This window comes from Serinus canaria, chromosome 19, assembly GCF_022539315.1.
Source record: "Serinus canaria isolate serCan28SL12 chromosome 19, serCan2020, whole genome shotgun sequence".
Taxonomy (NCBI): Eukaryota; Metazoa; Chordata; class Aves; order Passeriformes; family Fringillidae; genus Serinus; species Serinus canaria.
In genome coordinates this window covers 4,084,367-4,101,978 of record NC_066332.1, presented here as the reverse complement: position 1 = coordinate 4,101,978, position 17,612 = coordinate 4,084,367, and the positions used below count along the sequence as shown (strand labels likewise).

At 51.5% G+C, this 17,612-nt stretch overlaps 2 protein-coding genes across 4 annotated transcripts in view; one reads left to right on the top strand and one right to left on the bottom strand.

The window, feature by feature from the left end:
• The first annotated feature begins 2,757 nt into the window (after positions 1-2,757).
• Positions 2,758-7,372, top strand: CRYBA1 (crystallin beta A1). The gene is given in 7 exon segments (XM_018919231.3): positions 2,758-2,775; positions 2,777-2,789; positions 3,521-3,588; positions 4,512-4,630; positions 6,165-6,306; positions 6,686-6,828; positions 6,934-7,372. Coding segments are annotated over 7 exon segments (651 nt in total). The 3' UTR covers positions 7,082-7,372.
• A 226-nt stretch (positions 7,373-7,598) lies between these two features.
• The window catches only part of NUFIP2 (nuclear FMR1 interacting protein 2), a 42,498-nt gene continuing 32,484 nt past the window's right edge, over positions 7,599-17,612 (bottom strand). For 2 of the 3 annotated variants that reach the window (XM_050981598.1, XM_030230181.2), the window contains exon 4: positions 7,599-17,526. In XM_050981598.1, the coding sequence (XP_050837555.1) occupies positions 17,474-17,526 (53 nt within the window). In that variant the 3' untranslated portion in view covers positions 7,599-17,473. The remainder of the gene's footprint in view (positions 17,527-17,612) is intronic. The other variant, XM_050981597.1, reaches the window with a different exon arrangement.

The following is a 17,612-nucleotide window of genomic DNA, read 5'->3' as shown; positions in this document are numbered from 1 at the left end:
CCAGCCCACAGCCTGTGCCCAGGGCACAGCCCCACAACAGCAGCAGAGCAAGACACATGGGGCATGGCAGAGCAAGCTGGGAGCTGAGCAAGGAGCCCTGGCCAGAGGGATGCAGTGGTGGAGGAGATGCAGCCCTTGCAGGGCGGAGGACGGCGGCAGTGAGCAGAGCCGCCTGCTTTTGTCACACTGTCCTTTGTCCCAGGCACGTGGCACCAAGTGCAGGGAGCCGTAGCCATCCAGAGAGCAGAGATGGGGTTGAGTGATCTGGAAGGGCAGCAGAGCCTGTCTGAGCTCTCAGGAGGGTTTTCCAGCCGCGATGGTGAGAGGGACACACTGTGTGACTGTAGATCTGCCCTGCTGCCCAGCACAGGCGGGTGAACAGCCAGTTACTGCCTGTGGCAGCTCCTGCATCCTTATCACACTGGGCAGGTGGTGATGGGCTGATGCCGGTTGGAACTGCCGAGCTGTGGGACAGCACAGGGTGCCCTGTGCCCCACAGCTCTGCCACCCTCAGCCACTCACTGGGGCCACTCTCCTGCTGCATCCCCAGAGCTAAACACCCTGTGTTTTCCAGCAAACTGACCAGCTGTTCCTGTCCACATGATCCCATCTGGCTTTGTCAGAAGCAGGTTGGGTTGCCCTGAGCAGCTCTCCCTGGCAGAGGGTTCCCCAGGCACCAGCAAATCCCACATCCAAGGAAACTCTCTGTGTTGCCCAGGGTTTTCTGTGCAGAAGCAGGACAGAGCTCTGGTGCCAGTGGCATTTTGCGTGCCCCTGGCAGGCACACATGGCTGGCCAGGGCAAGGGCCTGGAGCCGGGCTGGGAGGGGAAGCATCTGTTTTGCAGCACCGCGGGGTTCCCTAAATAGGTCACTGCATTTTTATAGTCTCTTGGAGCTAGAAAAACCAGTTGTTCTGGACAACCTGTGGACCCGCCAGCATCACTGGCTCCTCAGGCACTTGCTGCTGTGTTCCCAGGTCCTTGGGGGGGGACACCTGCCCCACCAGCAGGGTGAGGGGTCGGGAGGTCCACAGCAGCCTGAGCCATACTGGGGTCCTGTTATCTGCTGGGAGTGACCCATCCTTGGCCATGACCAGGGTGGGCTGTGCAGGTGGGGCTTTCCCCCCACCTTGCCCCCGGCTTGGGGTGGCTGCCAGCTCCAGAGTTTGCTCTGGGGTGGTTTTCAGCCAGAGACATTTTCCTGTTGCAAGGGGAGGCAGGTGCCTGTGCGGGGCGCAGAGGGGTGTGCAGCGCCACACACCCACCGCACACCCGCATGCGCCGGCCGTGTCCCATCCTGCTCGGGCTGAGCTCTCCCTCTAGTGGCACCAGGCTCCTGGCAAAGCCTCCGCGCTCCTGGGGTGGCCGCAGCAGTGACCAGGGCATGTCCGAGGGGCAGGAGCGAGCTGGAGGGCGAGCTCCGAGCTGACGTCCCCGCTCAGCCGGGATGCCCCCAGCAGGTGCACAGGGAATTTGCTGGGTGGGCTCCGCAGGAGCATCCCAGCACCAGCCCCAGTTTGGCACCTTGCAGAGAGAGTACAGGTGGTCCTGCCCTTTTCCATTCCCTGACTCAAATTTGCTGGGATGTGCTGGTACTGTCAGCTGGCAGTACCTGCGGTGCCAGGCCTTGGGGGTACAGCCCCACAGCTCTGTGTCACTGTCCCCGCGCTGACACCGATCCCACCCCTATCCCCATCCCGCAGCAGCTGAGGAGAAGAAAGACCCTTGCAAACCCCAACTTCCCCCCTCAGGGCAGTGCCCTGCCCGCAGCAGGGCTCCCCCAGGACCCCGCTGAGCCCCACCAGGCCTGTCTGGGCGGGTGCCACCCCGCCGCGCGTCCCCGCAGGGTCCCCCGGGCCGGGCGCCAGGCCCTGCCGCAGGCAGCGCTGACGGGGCGCTTTGTTTTGTGCGGCCGCGCCTGCCCAGCGGGGAGACAAAAGGGGCAGTCAGACGCGGGCGAGCATTGTGCTGGCAGCCATGCGCTGAGGCAGCAGCCCGAGCCGCCACGCTCGCCTCGTGACCCCCGACGGCCCGGGCTGTGCCCGCCATGGTACCCCGGGGCCTGCAGTGTCCACGCCATGGGAGCCACGCATGAGAAGGGGGCTGTGGGGTTGGTGGCTGGGGTGACCGCAGGGCCGACACCTCCCCAAGGTCATGGCAGGTGTCCCGGCTGTGGGGTTGTGGTGGTGGCAGTGCTGTGGGGAGCATTGGGGCTCGGTGTGGCCGTGGGGACAGGTCTGCCAGGGCCAGGCCAGTTCTCACCTCCAGCCTTCCTCACCCGTGATGGGAGGAAGGTGTCCACGCCAACACAGTGGCAGGGAACGCGCCTTGGGTGGTGAAGTGAAGTGAAAGTGCCTGGTCCGGCCGAGCCCACCACCCACAGGGTCTCACGGGGAGGTGTCCCCGCCGTCCCCACGGTGCCAACTGGTGCCAGGGCCAGACCAGCCCCCGGGCTCACCCCGTGACGGCGCGGTGCATTGCCCCTGGAAAATGCCAGCACGGTCAAATCGTTGAGTCATTTGTGCCCAAGATTATCTGTGCAAACAGCCTCCCCGATTATTTTTTTTTATTATCAATTTTTTTTTCTTTTTCCCTAAGAATGTGGCTCAGACCATGGGGATGAGCAGCTGAAATCTCCAGGGATCAGCAGGACAATGCCAGAGCAAGCATTGTGCTGACGGCTCTGCAAACGCTGGCACCGGTTCCCGGCCAGCAGTACCCTATAAAAGCTGAGCCGCTGAAGTAGGCAAACATTACATGGGCGAAGCAGCAGTAACCGCCTGAGCTAGGTGAGTCCTGGACCGATGCGCACCTCTCCCACCTCACCCCTCTGCTGCCAGCCGGCTGGGCAGACACCTTTCCTCCTGCCTGGTGGCAAAAGACACCCAGAGGGACTGTCGCTGTTTTCTGTGGCATAAGACAGGCTCACACAACCCCGCTGGCAGCTGGAGGAGCTGAGAGCCCCTCTACAGCAGGGCAACCCACTCCCGGTACCCACCGGCACGGGACGCTGGTTGGCATCTCCCACCATTAGCCAGGGCTGTCTGTGGGAGCCCACCGTGCCTCCCAGGGGACACTGGGCAGGGAGAGGGGACCAGGCAGGTCTGGTGGACACTGCCGGGCACAGGGCAGCCCGTGCCCACTGAAGCCCCCTGCTCTGGCTCAGGGGTGTTTTTCCTAGCGGTGATCTGGCCTCGGGGAAGGAGAAAGGGGGATTGGGCACTATGCCCTGGTGAGCACGCAGGCTCCCTCCATGGCAGGGAGGAGGGAAGGGGCACTGCAGCAGTGAGAAGGGAGCACCTTGCTTTGGATGTGTCCCACAGCCCCCTACTCTGTCCTGTTCCCCATCCTGGGGCTGGCAAGAGGGTCTTGCTGTGACTGGTGTGGCTTGTCCCCAGCAGTGGAGCAGCTGTGCTCAAACAGATGCTGTGGGTGGTGGGCACAGAGCTGTCCCCAGCCTTGTGAGGGGGGATGCATAGGGACATGCTGCAGTAAAAATGGCTTTTCCTTCCTTCTCCAGACACCGATCCAGCAGCAGCAAAGATGGCTCAGACAAACCCTCTGCCTGTTCCCATGGGCCCGTGGAAGGTATGTCCTCACATTGCCTGTATTTCACCTTTCCCTGTGTGCAGGTAGGGAACAGGGAGAAGGGCAAAGCCCATCCTCTGGGGCCAGGAAAGCTGCACAGGGGGCAGAAAGGCAAGGATGAGCAGAGGAAACAGGCACCCCTGTCCTCTGCCCATGGGAATGTGCCTCCTGCCTGCTAAAATACCTCCCGGCTGTTTTTCATAATGCTCTTCACAGCACCCCGGGCCAGCTATGCCCTGCTCTTACCAGCCATCCCGTGACAGGCAGTTGCAGAGTCCCCAAAAGCCACCGGCTGTAGTTCTCCCTCCCCTGTCCATGAGACAGGGTGAGCATGGGCGGTGGGCACTGTGGAGCAAGGTGGGGAGCAGCCCCAAAGGGTCTGGCAACAGCCCCAGGGCCACTGGTCAAGGAGGGAGCCGAGAGGGAGAGGAGAAACACGTGCACAAGTGAGGAGCATCCCGTCGAAGCCTGGAGCTGTCGAGGGAGAGGAAAACATCAGCCACAGCCCCCCAGGGAGGTGCCCCTCGCCCTTTCCCCAGTTAATCCTCTTTGCCCTAGAGCGTTCGGAGCAGAGGCCGGGAGAACCGCCAGCCACAGCCCTGCCACCCGCCCGTCCCAGAACGGCTCCGCTCCTCTCTCCGGACGGCAGCGCTGCCCCGGGAACTGATCTCCGCAGGGGTGAGCAGGAGAGTGGAGCGGGGGCCAGCAGCGGCTCCCCCGACACCAAGGCAGGGCGTGGCGGGGCCAGCAGTGCAGGGACGCGGAGGCGTGCGGGACTGTGTCCCAGCCCAGAGGGTGCCCGGTGCAGCCTCCGCTGGCTCTCTCCCTGACGGAGCCACCCTCCGTCCGTCTCCAAGAGGCGCTGAATTGCCTGGGGCCGCTGCTGGGCAGTTTCCAACTCGGCAGCTCGCTCTCCATTCCAGATCACCGTGTACGACCAAGAAAACTTCCAGGGCAAGAGGATGGAGTTCACTTCGGCCTGTCCAAACATCATGGAATGTGGCTTCGACAACATCCGCTCCCTGAAGGTGGAATGTGGCGCGTGAGTACCCAGCTGCCAGAGGAGGGGATGCTTTCCCAGGCTGGGACAGGGATGCCCAAGCGTGGAGTGGGACCAGCTGTCCCCGCTCTGCTTGGCTGAAGCCAAGCACCACAGCCAAGGGAAGCCAGGCATGGGGGGATCCCATCCTGCCAGGGTAGAGCAGCCAGCCCTGGGCAGCACTGATACATAGAGAGGGCCGGGGACAGTGGCAACACCCTTTGGCATCACCCAAAACTGCCTCCTGCAGTGTTGGACCAGTCAGGTTTGGAGCAGGGTTGCTGCCCAAGGATGCAGAGAGGGTCAGTGCTCAGTGAGTGGCCTGGTCCCCGTCCTGAAGCACCAGCCCTGGAGAACCACCTCTTGCCCAGGGCCAAGCCCTGCTCTGCCCTGTGCTTTCCCTGCCACTGCACAGCTTCCTAGGCCAGGGCAGAGCCTCCCCGCAGCTTCTCCAGTCCTGAGAGGGGTAGGGAGCAGAGCTGGGCTTCTCCCTGCTCACGGGAATCTTCCCTGGCACAGGCAAGGCACCTCCCGAGCAGCTCAGAGGGGCGGAGTGCTGGGAGCGGTCCCCGCGGTGCGCATCCCTCCGGGGCGGGGAGCAGACGAGACAGATTTGTGCTGCTATCTTTAGGACGTGTAATGCTAATGGGATTACAGCAGCGTGCGTGCTCACGCTGTAATCAGCTCCCTGCTCCAGTTGACGTGCTCCTAATCAGGCTGTTCACCTTGCATAGGGTGGGCTAGCTGCAGGACGTGGCTTTGGGGCTCAGTTTGGGTCAGTGGCAGGAAGCCCTCGATTCTCTCAGCACCCTTTGTACCCCATCAGCAGGGGATCCATGCACTGCACAGCCCATGCCACCCACCTTCCAACCCTCAGCCCAGGCACTGTCTCCCTGCTCTGCCTGTGGCTCTGTCCCCAGTCTCCTTAAGGGTGACATCCCCACCCTGGGGACGGGCAGGTGCTGTGTGGGCAGCACCAGGGCTTGCAAAATGTGTCCTGCAGGGTGGAGGCATGTCACTCACCTCTCCTTGTTTGTTTTCAGCAAGAAGGGGAGGCAGAAAGGGGAAAGGCCATAGGTCCCTGCTCTCTGCTCAGAACCAGATGGCCTCTGCCTGCTGTGGGCATCAGGAATTCAGGTCTTTATAGCAGTGTCAGGTTGTAATTGGGAAACAAGTAAGAAATGAGGCCTTTGGGAGAGAAGGGCAGCTGGAGCATCCAGAAGTGATGCTGGTCTGCATAAATGATGACAGAACAGCCAGGGGGAAGAGCCACCTGTGCAGGATGCACCCCAGGATCTCCCCACCTCCCACTGCAGCCAGGGATGCCGTGTGGGTGCCTCTGCAGCACCAGATGCAGTTTCACACTCCCTGGGTTCTCTGCCCACATCCAGCACCGCTTCCTCTCCTCCCAAACTGTGGGCAGAGGCCAGACCCCAACCTCCTCCTTGCACCTACATCCTGCCCCTAATGCCACCTCCCAGCAGGATGTCCCGAGCTGCTGCAGGAAGCCCTGGCAGCCCTGGCTCTGTTTTTGCAGCTGGGTCGGTTATGAGCACACCGGCTTCTGCGGGCAGCAGTTCATCCTGGAGAGGGGAGAGTACCCGCGCTGGGACGCCTGGAGCGGCAGCAACGCCTACCACATCGAGCGCCTGATGTCCTTCCGCCCCGTCTGCTCTGCTGTGAGTGTCCCACCGAGCTCTGATCCCCTGAAAATGTCCCAGGCCACGCCAGGGAGGTTAGGAAGGGAAAACATAGGGGTAGGCTCAGCGCTTCGCCCCCTCTAGTTCCAGCAGGATTTGCTCTTTCTGGACTGTTTTTTAAAGCTTTGGAGGGAATTTTTGGGCAAGCTGTACATGACCAGAGCTAGGGGACAGCCAGCCTGAGACAGTAGCTGTGGCATAGCTGACATCTCCCAGAAAACTCCAACCAACCAGGGTCTGAACACCTCCCTCTCCAGGAACCCTCTGAGTAATGCCATAGGGAGTGACCGCCCTGCCATTCCCATCCATGCTGGGGAGGGAGCACCACCTCCCCCTCATCCCCTGCTCTCCCCCACAGAATCACAAGGAATCCAAGATCACCATTTTTGAGAAAGACAACTTCATCGGCCGCCAGTGGGAGATTGCTGATGACTACCCCTCGCTGCAGGCCATGGGCTGGGCCAACAACGAAGTGGGCTCCATGAAGATCCAGTGTGGCGCGTAAGTGACAGGAGCAGCAGGGACAAGCTGCCATCACTGTGCCACCACAGTGGGAAGGGGACACCCTGTAACCCCCCTGCTTACCTCTTTGTCCTTTTCTTCCAGCTGGGTGTGCTACCAGTATCCCGGGTACCGTGGCTACCAGTACGTCCTGGAGTTTGACCACCACGGTGGAGACTACAAGCACTGGAGAGAGTGGGGTTCACACGCCCAGACCTCCCAGATCCAATCCATCAGGCGTGTCCAGCAGTAGCTCCCCATTCCCAGTACATCTCTGCAAGGTTTCGAAAGCTCACCGGCTCCCTCTTGGTGCTAATACTCCCCTCCCGAAATAACCACCCCCTCTCGTACTGCCACTGCTTATGGAACAACACTCCCAAAACGGTATCGACTGCCACAGTTGCCAATAAATGTGACTGAGAGAAAAAGATAAATCAGTTTGGTGTGTGTTTCCTGGTGTGTGTTTGGGACTGAGGTTGCACATCCCCATCACAGGAGCAGGTCCAGACTCTTTCCTACTTGTTTTAAGCTGGGCTGAAGTGAGGTGGGGCTCACACTGCGGGAGGTTCAGACCCCCACTGCTGCACAGAAACCCTTGTTTATTTCCCTCCCTGCCCTCTCCTTCCCCTGACAAAGTAAAAGACACCTGGATCCACAACCCCAGCACACACAGAGCTCATGGGCTCTATGGCCAGCACTGCCAGGCCTTTAGGATCCAAACCCAGGCTGCTCCATGAAAACGCAAAAAAGAAAGTCACACTGACACCCACAAACTTTAAAATTTTTATTCAACAATTTACATCACTTATTGTCTGTCTTAATGTATTCGATCTACACAAATTTCTTTTTTTTTTCCTGATAAAATAATAAAATTTGGATAAATTTTGAAGACCTGTTGGTGCAGAATAAACAAAATTTCAGGTAAGGTTGGTTTTTTTTTTTTTTTTTTCCTTTTTTTTTAAACATTTAGTGTGAAGTATGACATCATTGGTAAAGATACATCATGCCATTACAGCTCATGGACATTACCTATCCTTACAGTCCGTGACATCACCCACACCAGCGCAAGGGGCTGCGCCAGACACAGCTACAGCAGGTTTTACACTAAACTCCTCTAGCCACCCTCTCACCACTGGGAAAACACTTTTCCAGCTGGGCACACCGAGTGCATTAACCTAATCAGAAATTACCGGGGAGGGGAGAAGGAAACAAAGACTACCTTTACTGATCCGTGTGGTCGCACACTACAACATCGACACCAAAGAGGGGCTGCCCCTCTCCGCAGGTCAGAGGTAATTCAGCTCCTGAGCAGGTAGAGCACAACCCCTCGCAGCGATTTGAGTACAAACCAGGAACGAAATGAGAACTTATCGACGGGGAAGGGGGGCAGGAGAGGAGACAGACCCTGCCCGGCTCTGCCTGCAGGGATCCCTCCAGCCCCAGCTCGCAATCGAAGCGCGCGGTTGTGTTTTGCACCGCCCTTAACACTGAAATATTCAGGGAAGGGAGAGAGAGGGGCATCAGTGCCCCCCAGTAAACAAGTTGAGGACCTTCAGAGGCTGGGAAGCCGCTGAAGGTGTGTAAGTACACGTGTGATGGTAGATAGAAAAGCAGCCCTGTTCTGTATGAAAAAAAGCTGTCAAGTTAGTACAAATTTCTGCCATGGCGAAGGGAACAGGAGGAGAAAGCTGTCAGGGTCCTTCTCCCGCCACAAAATCCCGACTCTCCCGCACACAGGCTCTGGGCTAAGCAACATGTTTCCAAAGGTGGTACCTGCAACCCAATGCACCTAACGCATGAAAACAAAACCAAAATAAAGCTCTCACCCCTGAGGCTGGAGGGAACACAGACTCCACTCCAGCCCCGCAGCGGGATAGTGAGGAACCCTGTCCCTCCTGTCTCACAGTGGGAATACACAGCAGTAGGATTCCTCTTGGTTCATTTTGTCATTAGAAGCCTCGAGTTTGCCCACGCCACCGGCCTGCAGCGCAGTGGACTGGTCTCCATCCCCTCCCCAAAGCTGCTTTACGTGGGGGCTCCCTGTCCCCATGGGGACACCAGTGGGTGCCACCACCACGCTCTCCCCGGAGACAAAAAGGGCACTGGTTCATCCAGCACAAAGTGTATCTGAAACACAAGCCAGCACACCCCGCTCCCTCCGATTCAATTACTAAAGTAGGCTCTTTAAAATAAAAAAATAATATATATATTTATATAGCTATACAGAGAGTTACAGAGAAAGCAAAGGAGAGAGAAAGGCTACTAAAAAAATCAAGAAGCGCCAGTTTTCTGCTACAGCTGTCAGCAAAGAACTGTCACCTTACATCATACCCTCCGAGATGGTGAAGAGAATGGAGGCAATGACAGCACAGGAATGCAAAAGAGGGCAGATAAGTCACTTCTGGTAATGAGACACAAATTAAACTTTCAAAACATGTGCATAGCTTTATTCATCTGCTTCAAACTAACCTTTTCACGGAGCTTCAGCGAAACCCGAGTGTGCAAAATGCATTTCTAAAAAATAATGCAAGCAAGCTTTCACATTTACTGTGGCAGAAGTACAGAAAGACTCGGACAGAATCATCACACGCTGGGGCAGGAGATGGAGAACCCAGAATTGCACAGCTTGGAGTTCTGAGTCACTGACTGCAAACACAAGCGTTTGGATTTCGTTAACTTCAAGCAAGGCGTGTTGACTTCTCCTTTACAAAAAAATCTTGTAAACCCCACAGAAACAAGAACCACAACCTGGCAGGGAATAAATCCCCTGGATAATGGGATCATGGTGCCACAGAGAGCCTGAACTCCAGCAAAGCCGGTTCCAGACCTCAGCTTGTTTTGGCTCTGCAGGTGAACCGTGGCAATGCTGATTTTCTGTCTGCAGAAGAGCGAAGCAGCTTTTCCTTCTCTCTCTCCCACTCCCCTCTGAAGTCACAGGTGCCACTGCACAGGACATCATCCCCAAACTAAGACAGCCACTACACAAGCTGGAGTCCAGGTCTCATTTCGACCCCAAGGGTCACTGGGACACGAAGGAACCCTTGACTGTGGATGGGGAGTGGCCATCGCGGCCACGTCCCCAGCTCACACCCCACCACCTCTCTCCAGAAAGACTAAGCACACATGCAAGGCACATTGAGTCAGATGTACACACACACCTCGGTGTGCAAAAGAGCAAACGCTGTCTGAAAAAGAAAAAACTAACTGAACAGGCAGAAAGCTCTGGCCTATGTATTTGTAGACTATTTTCCAGGCAGTTGTAATCCCCAAGAGTTTTTCCTACACGACTTTAGACCTTCCTTACTCTTGCCCCACTTTGCAGAGAGGTACTTTATATTCCTAAAGGATCGTCCATAAATAGTCAAGTAAAATCCCTTTTCCCCCTCCAGTAAACTCCTCCTCCAGGGTGCACATCCCCCACCATGGTCCAGGTGTGACCCATAAAGAAAAGAGGTTCTGGACCTGCCTGTGCCTCACGACAGTGCCTTGATGCAGTGAGACCTTCCTCCACTGCTCCCTAAGCCTTTTACTGGCAGGTTTTGGCTGGGTGGATGGCTTCACCTCACTTTTTTCTTGGAAAACATCCAAGTGCTCCCCAGGTGGAGAAGGAGCTGGTGGGTCCCAAGCACTGGGATAAGGGCAGGACGGAGGCCATGCAATCCTTAATACTGCTGGTTAACTTCACATTGAGACAAAGCATTCAAAAGAGCTTTTTTAGAGATGAGCAATTTCCTTCTATAGATAAATTCGAATAGAAAACAAATATTTCAAAACCAGAGACGAGACAAGAGCTGACTGAGGTTTTTCTACCTTACAAGTTACTCAGGCACCTTTCCTACACCACCAGCCACAGAGGAAGGAGAAGTTGAAAACCTCAGGGATTTGCACTACCCTTCCAATAGCAGCTTGAGAAAAGGAAGGAGAGAAAAAGAAAAAGAAATAATAAAAAATAAAAAAGCACAGTGTTCTCTCAAGTTAAAGAGTTCTCCTTTGCTTGCGTTTGCATAGAAATTCCCATAGGTCAGCACCAAAATCAGGTCCACCCCTGTCCTACACCCCAGCTCCCCCAGTTCCTACACTCCCCCAGTTAGTGGCTGTGTTACAGGAGGGTTCAGCTATCTGCAGAGGAACTACATGGTCATGTTAAAAAAACAAAACAACAAAACGAAAAACAAAAGTGCATCACACATTCTTGATTTTCAGGGTTACTTATAGCAGCAGCATCAGCATTAATCCAAGACAATGAACAGTTGTAGATTCGTTCTTAAATGCAGCAACACTTAATGAAATGTCTTCAGGGAAGGGCATAGGAGGGTCCTTCTCAAAAATGAAAATTAGACTATTCAATATGGACAAAAAGGATATACAACAAAAATTAAAGACACAATCTTATTTACATTTAAAAAAAACCAACATTCTTGTTAAAATATCTTTACAACACCTAAGCAAAAAAATATGTATTTTAAGAATAAAGCAGAAACTCCTAAAGCAGTATCCATTTTTGGAACCCTTATTTAGCACCTGAGGAAAGACCGTATGGAAAGCAGACAGGCTGGGGATTTTTTTTGTTGTTTTTTTTTTTTTTTTTAAGAAAACTGTAAGTTGTATTTTTGCTAAATGTTCAGAAGTTCGCAGTACACAAGTTTCATACCACAGAAAGAAATGAGCAATTCTTTTTTTTGTTTTTGTTTGTTTGTTTTCTTCTTTTTAAAGATCTACACTTTAATAAGGCTGTAGAAAAGGGACACTGCTATCATACAAAATGGCTTTAGAGCTCTGGACACAAATGATGCTTTCTGATTAACAGTCAAGATAAATCCAGCTCAGGTGAGGGCACAGGCAAGACTCTTGCTCCAGTCCCAGCACAGGGAGTGGGCTCATGCCCAGGACATGAGGCCACCACAGGGCTCTTTTACCTCCCCAGACATCCACAGCTCCACTCTCCTGCTGCTTTAGAGGATCTTGGGCAGGACAAAGGAGCCAGCCTAACCCTGGGGTATAACATGTACTGGGCAAACCTCTAAAGCTGTGTAATCCCTGGAAGGCAGCACATCAAGATCTCCTTCCCACCAGCGCTGGTTCCTGCTTCCCAGCTGTGTGCACTAGGCTTTTCCCACATGGAAAAACACTCTGGTGGTGGCCAAAGCCAGAATTACTCTGGGTTTCTTGGCTACTCCACCACACCAGCCCTTCTCCTGCCTTACACACCAGTGTGAAAACGTGCAGCAGCTTTGAAGTGGGTCAATCCTTGTTCTCTCCCCTCCCAACCTAACCAGCTCCCTTCTAAACAGCCTCTCTAAGAAAAAAAATCACCAAGATGGACAGACAGAAAAGCCTTCTAGGGATGAGAGGACAAGACTCCTGAAAGCTTGGGACACCATAGCAATTTACTGACTCAAGATCAAAACCTGGACACACAGGAAACTACCAGCAGTTCTGGCTGTGAACGCCATCACTCCCGGATGTCCCTGAGGTCACCCACTGGCCACTTGGGAAAGGACACTATGGTGTTATTGTAACACTCTCTTGAAGGTGAAAGCACTAATTACACACACAACTGGGAGCACAACTTCCAGCTCTTTTTTTTCCCTATTTTTTTCCTAGCAGGAAGCAATTTTCCTTTCCATTTAGCTAGCTGGCTCACCCATCACCCACTCCCAGGTGCTGGACTCACAACCTAGTGAGAATTGGGTTTCTTTCCACATTTCAAAGAGGTCCACAGCAGCTATGAAAGGCAAAAAGTGGGATTTACTAGCTCAGAAAGGTTTGAAGTGGGTTAGTGACAGAATCCACGCCCTGGAGCTAGCCACTGGTCAGAGACAGGAGATTTCTACCAGGTTTCACAGAGGATTGAGGTGGGTTTCAACTAAAACCAAACTCCAAGCAAAGCTTGAAAGCCATTGCTTTGCCAATCCACCAAACGGGTGGAGTGGGAGAGAGCAGAGACTGAAGGCCCCAAACCACCATCATGGAGCAGTTGTTAAAGCACCTCTTGGAGCACATGAACACTCCATGATCCACCAAAAGCAAGCAGATCCCAAGCTGGATCTGGCTGGCACTTCAGGCTCCAGCCTCTATTACACAAGACCCTGTACAAGACACACCCAAAAGAACCTGCTGGCAGAGGAAGAGAGGTGGGGAATGACCAGAGGAGAAAGGAGACAGCCCCTGCCTGTGCAGGAATCCTCACTCCAATAAACAGACAGCTTGGAAAGGGAACCAGAGGAAAGGGACTCACAATGGGAACAGAAACGAGAGAGAAGCCTTAACCTGAATTAGAATCTTCATAGCTAATAAAAAAATAGGTCATGATCTCACCCTTAGTGCTGCTTTCCAATACTAGACATACTGAAGGGGTTTTGTTTTAAAACTTTCTTTACTCAGTGTAATGCAAACAATGGCACAAATAAATACACGCTCGCTCTCCTCACAAGTCAGATGCTCGCACACGCTCCTCGCCCCCACAGACACCCTCGGGTGCACACCCAGGACAGGAGGCTGCTGCTCCCCTTCCCAGGCTGTATTTGGTTTATGCTACAGTACTAATACTCTGAGTCAAACAAAACAAAACAAAACATGAGACTTATCAGTAACACCTTATCATTATTTCAATGTGCTAAATTAGTCACAGCTCAATTTCAGTTTGTTTTTTTTTTCTTTTTTGTTTTTTTTTATAAGTTTACACAAAAATAATCAGAAAACAGATTAAATCTTAAGATATTTTTAATAAGTGCTCAGTTAAGAATTGTGTGAGGACTTGGGGAGGACTGCAGACAGCGACAGGGTGAGTTACACGACAGCAAGAGGAAATTCCTTCCATGGTCCTGCCTGGCTCTAGGCAATAGTCTATCCCAGAAACACCAGGGAGCCAGAGCTACAGGAGCTCAGAGAGAGGAATTCCTAACTGCTTAGCTCTGAGCACACGCCGTGGAGCTCATGGAGACAGACAGACATCTGAACAGAGGATGGTCAGAAATACAGCAGAGAAGGTGCTGCCGAGGGTGTTTCTGGATGGGTCCCGCTGGCGAGGCAAAGCCACAGAGATGAGCATCAGGGGGAATCCAGCCCAAGCCATGGCTGAACCGAGCTCCTCTCAGCATTTCCTTCACTAGTCAGGTGACAGACTAGACTAGGCCAAGATGAGAGTCCCCAAATATTCAGCAAGACTCAGACCTTTCTAGAGGCGCAGGGTCAGCGCTGCTCAACTCCTGCATCGCCCCAAGCACGGACCTGGGGCAGGGGTACAGGACAGCACAGACCCCAGAGAAGCAAAACAGGGTGGTTTTGTATTTTTTTTTTCTTTTTTTTTTTTTCTTTTTTTTTTTTTTTTCTTTTAATGGAACCCAGCCCTTAAGGCGACAAGTGACTACACAAGGCAAATAAATACACAGCAGAGCCTTAAAGCCAGTAAAACAAACTGGAAATTTTGCTATTAGCCTTCAACTTTTTGAAAATAATAATAATAATAAAAAAGGAAAAAGAACATTTCTTCTACCTTCATTTTCCCAGCTCCACTATCCAGTTTGTTCAACACTTTAAAGCTCAGGAACACCCCAGCTCTTCAGCAGTGGAGCTGGAGGCAATTCCAACTTTTGGCAAGCAGTTGGGAGACTCAATAGAATTAAAATAGGAACGTTGGAGAACTAGATGTTGGGCACATCTGTAAACATGTTATGCATCTCAAAGTTACACACACCTGCAGAGGTGGTACAAGTTTATAGGTGAAACAGAACTAACTGGCCAACCACACATTTCTGAACCTGGACTGATACAATACATGATGACTATATAGTATCACACTCAGTATTATACTATATAGCTTTGGATACATCAAATGGAGTAGGCAATCCATAGTCAAATGTTTAAGCGTGGCAGAAAGCGAACGTCTTACACAAGGTACAGAATTTCATTTTCATTGTCCCACCATGAACTCAAGTGTCTCATTCAGGAACAATCTTATTAAAAGTATAAAAACAATTAAAAAAAACCACATGCTACATAGTCCTACTAAAAAAAAAAAAAAAAAGAGAAAAAAAAAAAGAAGAAAGCAATAGAATCATAGAATATTCTGAGTTGGAAGAGACCCATCAGGATCGAGTCCAACTGCTGGCCCTGTGCAGGACACCCCAAGAATCCCACCCTGTGCCTGAAAGCATTGTCCAAACTCTTCTTGAACTCAGTCAAGTTTGGTGCTGTGACCACTTCCTTGGGGAGCCTGTTCCAGTGCTCAACCACCCTCTGGGTGAAAAACCTTTTCCTGCTATCCAACCTAATCCTCCCCTGACTCAGCTTAAGGCTATTCCCTGTCACTGGTCATGAGAGTGAAGAGATTGGTACCTGCCTCCCTGCTGCCCCTTGGGAGGATGTTCTCCCCTGAAGTCTCCTTTTCTGCAGCTGAACAAACCAAGTGATCTCATAAGGCTTCCCCTCCAAACCCTTCCCCAGCCTCATGGCCTCCCTGGGGTGCTCTCCATTAGGAGTCTTTTTTATGTTATGGTGCCCAGAACTGCCCCAAGAACTTGATGTGAGGCTGCAACAGTGCAGAGCAGAGCAGGGCAGGTCCTGCTGGGCCTAGTGCCCCCCAGGACATTGCTGAGCTCCCTCAGATCCAACAGGCCATGGACCAGGACCCCCCCTGCCCCCAGCTCCCTTTCCATGGTGCTGCTCTCCAGCCTCCCAGTCCATCCAGGGCTGCCATCCCAGGTGCAGAATCTGGCACTCACCCTTGGTAAACTCTCCACAGTTGGTGATTGCCCATCTCTAATTTGTTGAGGGCTCTCTGCCCTTGAGGGTGTCAAAAGTTCCTCCCAGTTTGGTGTGTCAGCAGAATTAGTATGTCTTTGAGTCCTGAACTCAGGTTGTTAATGAGATGTTGGAGAGAAATAGGCTGAGGATGGAGCCCTGTGGGACCCTCTGGTGACTGGACAGCAGCTCAATGGACAGATCTAAGCACCAAGGGTACTCCAAGATTTTGAGTTTAGCTATTCCTCCTAATGCCCCAGAGGGTCCAGTCTCATTTAAGGAGACACCAACTGCTGCTGATTTGGAGAGCCAGGATGGGGAGCTGGGTCTGGCCAAAAAACCCATTTCTGCTTTATTCATTTCTCACTCTTGCACTGGACCCTGTGAACTTTCCACCTTTAAAAAAAAAACCCAGAAAAACTACCCAACCCCCAGATGATTGGGACACATTACACAAGCTGCAATGGGACAGAGGGGTTACACAGCTGGGGCCTGCACTCTGCTCAGCCTTCCCTACCACTGCTAGAAAGCTTTCCTTTCCCTGGGATTTTTTTTTTATATTTTTTTAAATTATTATTTTCATTCCTAAGTCCTCCATTTTTTTTTGTAATAAAATATATTTTTATTAAGAGATAATTAGAAGCAGAGCCCGGAAATACACAGACTGCATTAAAATATAAAAGAGCATTTCCAAGGGGCAGGAAGCCCAGCCATTGGCGTTCTATGGACAAATTGAAAAGGATTCAAATTCCCATTTTTTTCTTTTTTTTTTTAACTTTTTTCTTTTTTTTGTTGTTTTGAAAAATTTTTTAAGAGAAAAAATAATTCAAGAAGGGTGAAAGTTAGCAGAACTCAATTCCTCTTCAGTTTTCCAATGAAAATGGGAAAAAAATCCAGCACATTTAGTGTTAGGAGACAGACAGAGCAAATATGAAGCACCTACAGTTGAAAGCAGAAGATTTTTTTTTTTGTCTTTTTTTTTTTTTTGCTCCCAGTAATACAATGGCATTATACTGTGGGAACAGTGGGGTTTTTTTGTTTTTTTGTTTTTTTTCTCCATATTAAATGCCTAAACAGATTGCTTATTTTTCCATGTTGTCTTTTAAAATGAAATAACTCTTCAGTTGCAATAGTCCAATGTGTAACAGGAGCCAGGTCAACTGTGTGACTTCACCATGCATCCTAGAACTGCAGTGTTACCATCTTTCCCTCAGCAGAATGATCCTTTTAAGACAATATCACCAGCATAGGATTGCTGCTTTACTCCTGGCAAAACATGCGGATTATAATTCTCTGAAATAAAAAAAAGAAACTCTGCAAACTTCAAGGCGTTTCTCCAGCATTCAATGGAAAACAAATCAGAAAAAAAAAAAAAAAAAGCAAACAGGGGAGGTGGAAGGGAAAGAGGAGATGAAGGATGGTGATTCATCCTGATTTCCCTGTGATTAGTGTGTCACTACAGTCACAGAACAAGAAACAGAAACCTTGTCAAGTGGAAATGCCTCTCCAGTGGGTTGCTGTTGCCCATGCAGACGACAGCAGGAACTTTGAAACCGGGCTTGTAATTGAGTCTGTATTCCTTAATCACTTGCATTCACTCTTTGAACAAAAACAAAACAAAACAAAAACAAACAAAAAAAAAAAATCTATTCAGTACCGGAGATTAAATAATCACGTGTGTAGTCTCGTTGAAATAAATTTTCAGATTCCTTAAGGAGTCTAATTACTTTCAGTTGCCATTTTTAAATAACTATATATATATTTGTATATATTATCCTGTGATTCTAGTTATGGTTCCTCTGCTGCACTGAAGATTTAGAAGGAGCATAAAAGCCTTTTTGTCCCCCACGAACAGCACAAATGCTGCAGAAAGGTTATAACAGGCAGTCTTGTCTTGCTACCTTCATTGATCCGGGCGATCCATGGCTTCATCATAAGTGATTATCCTTTTGGGATCTGGAAAGAAAGCAGAATTTTAAGTTTTGGACAAGCCACTTTTAGGACCTGTGGCTGAAAATAAACACAAAGTACTTGGTTGTTAA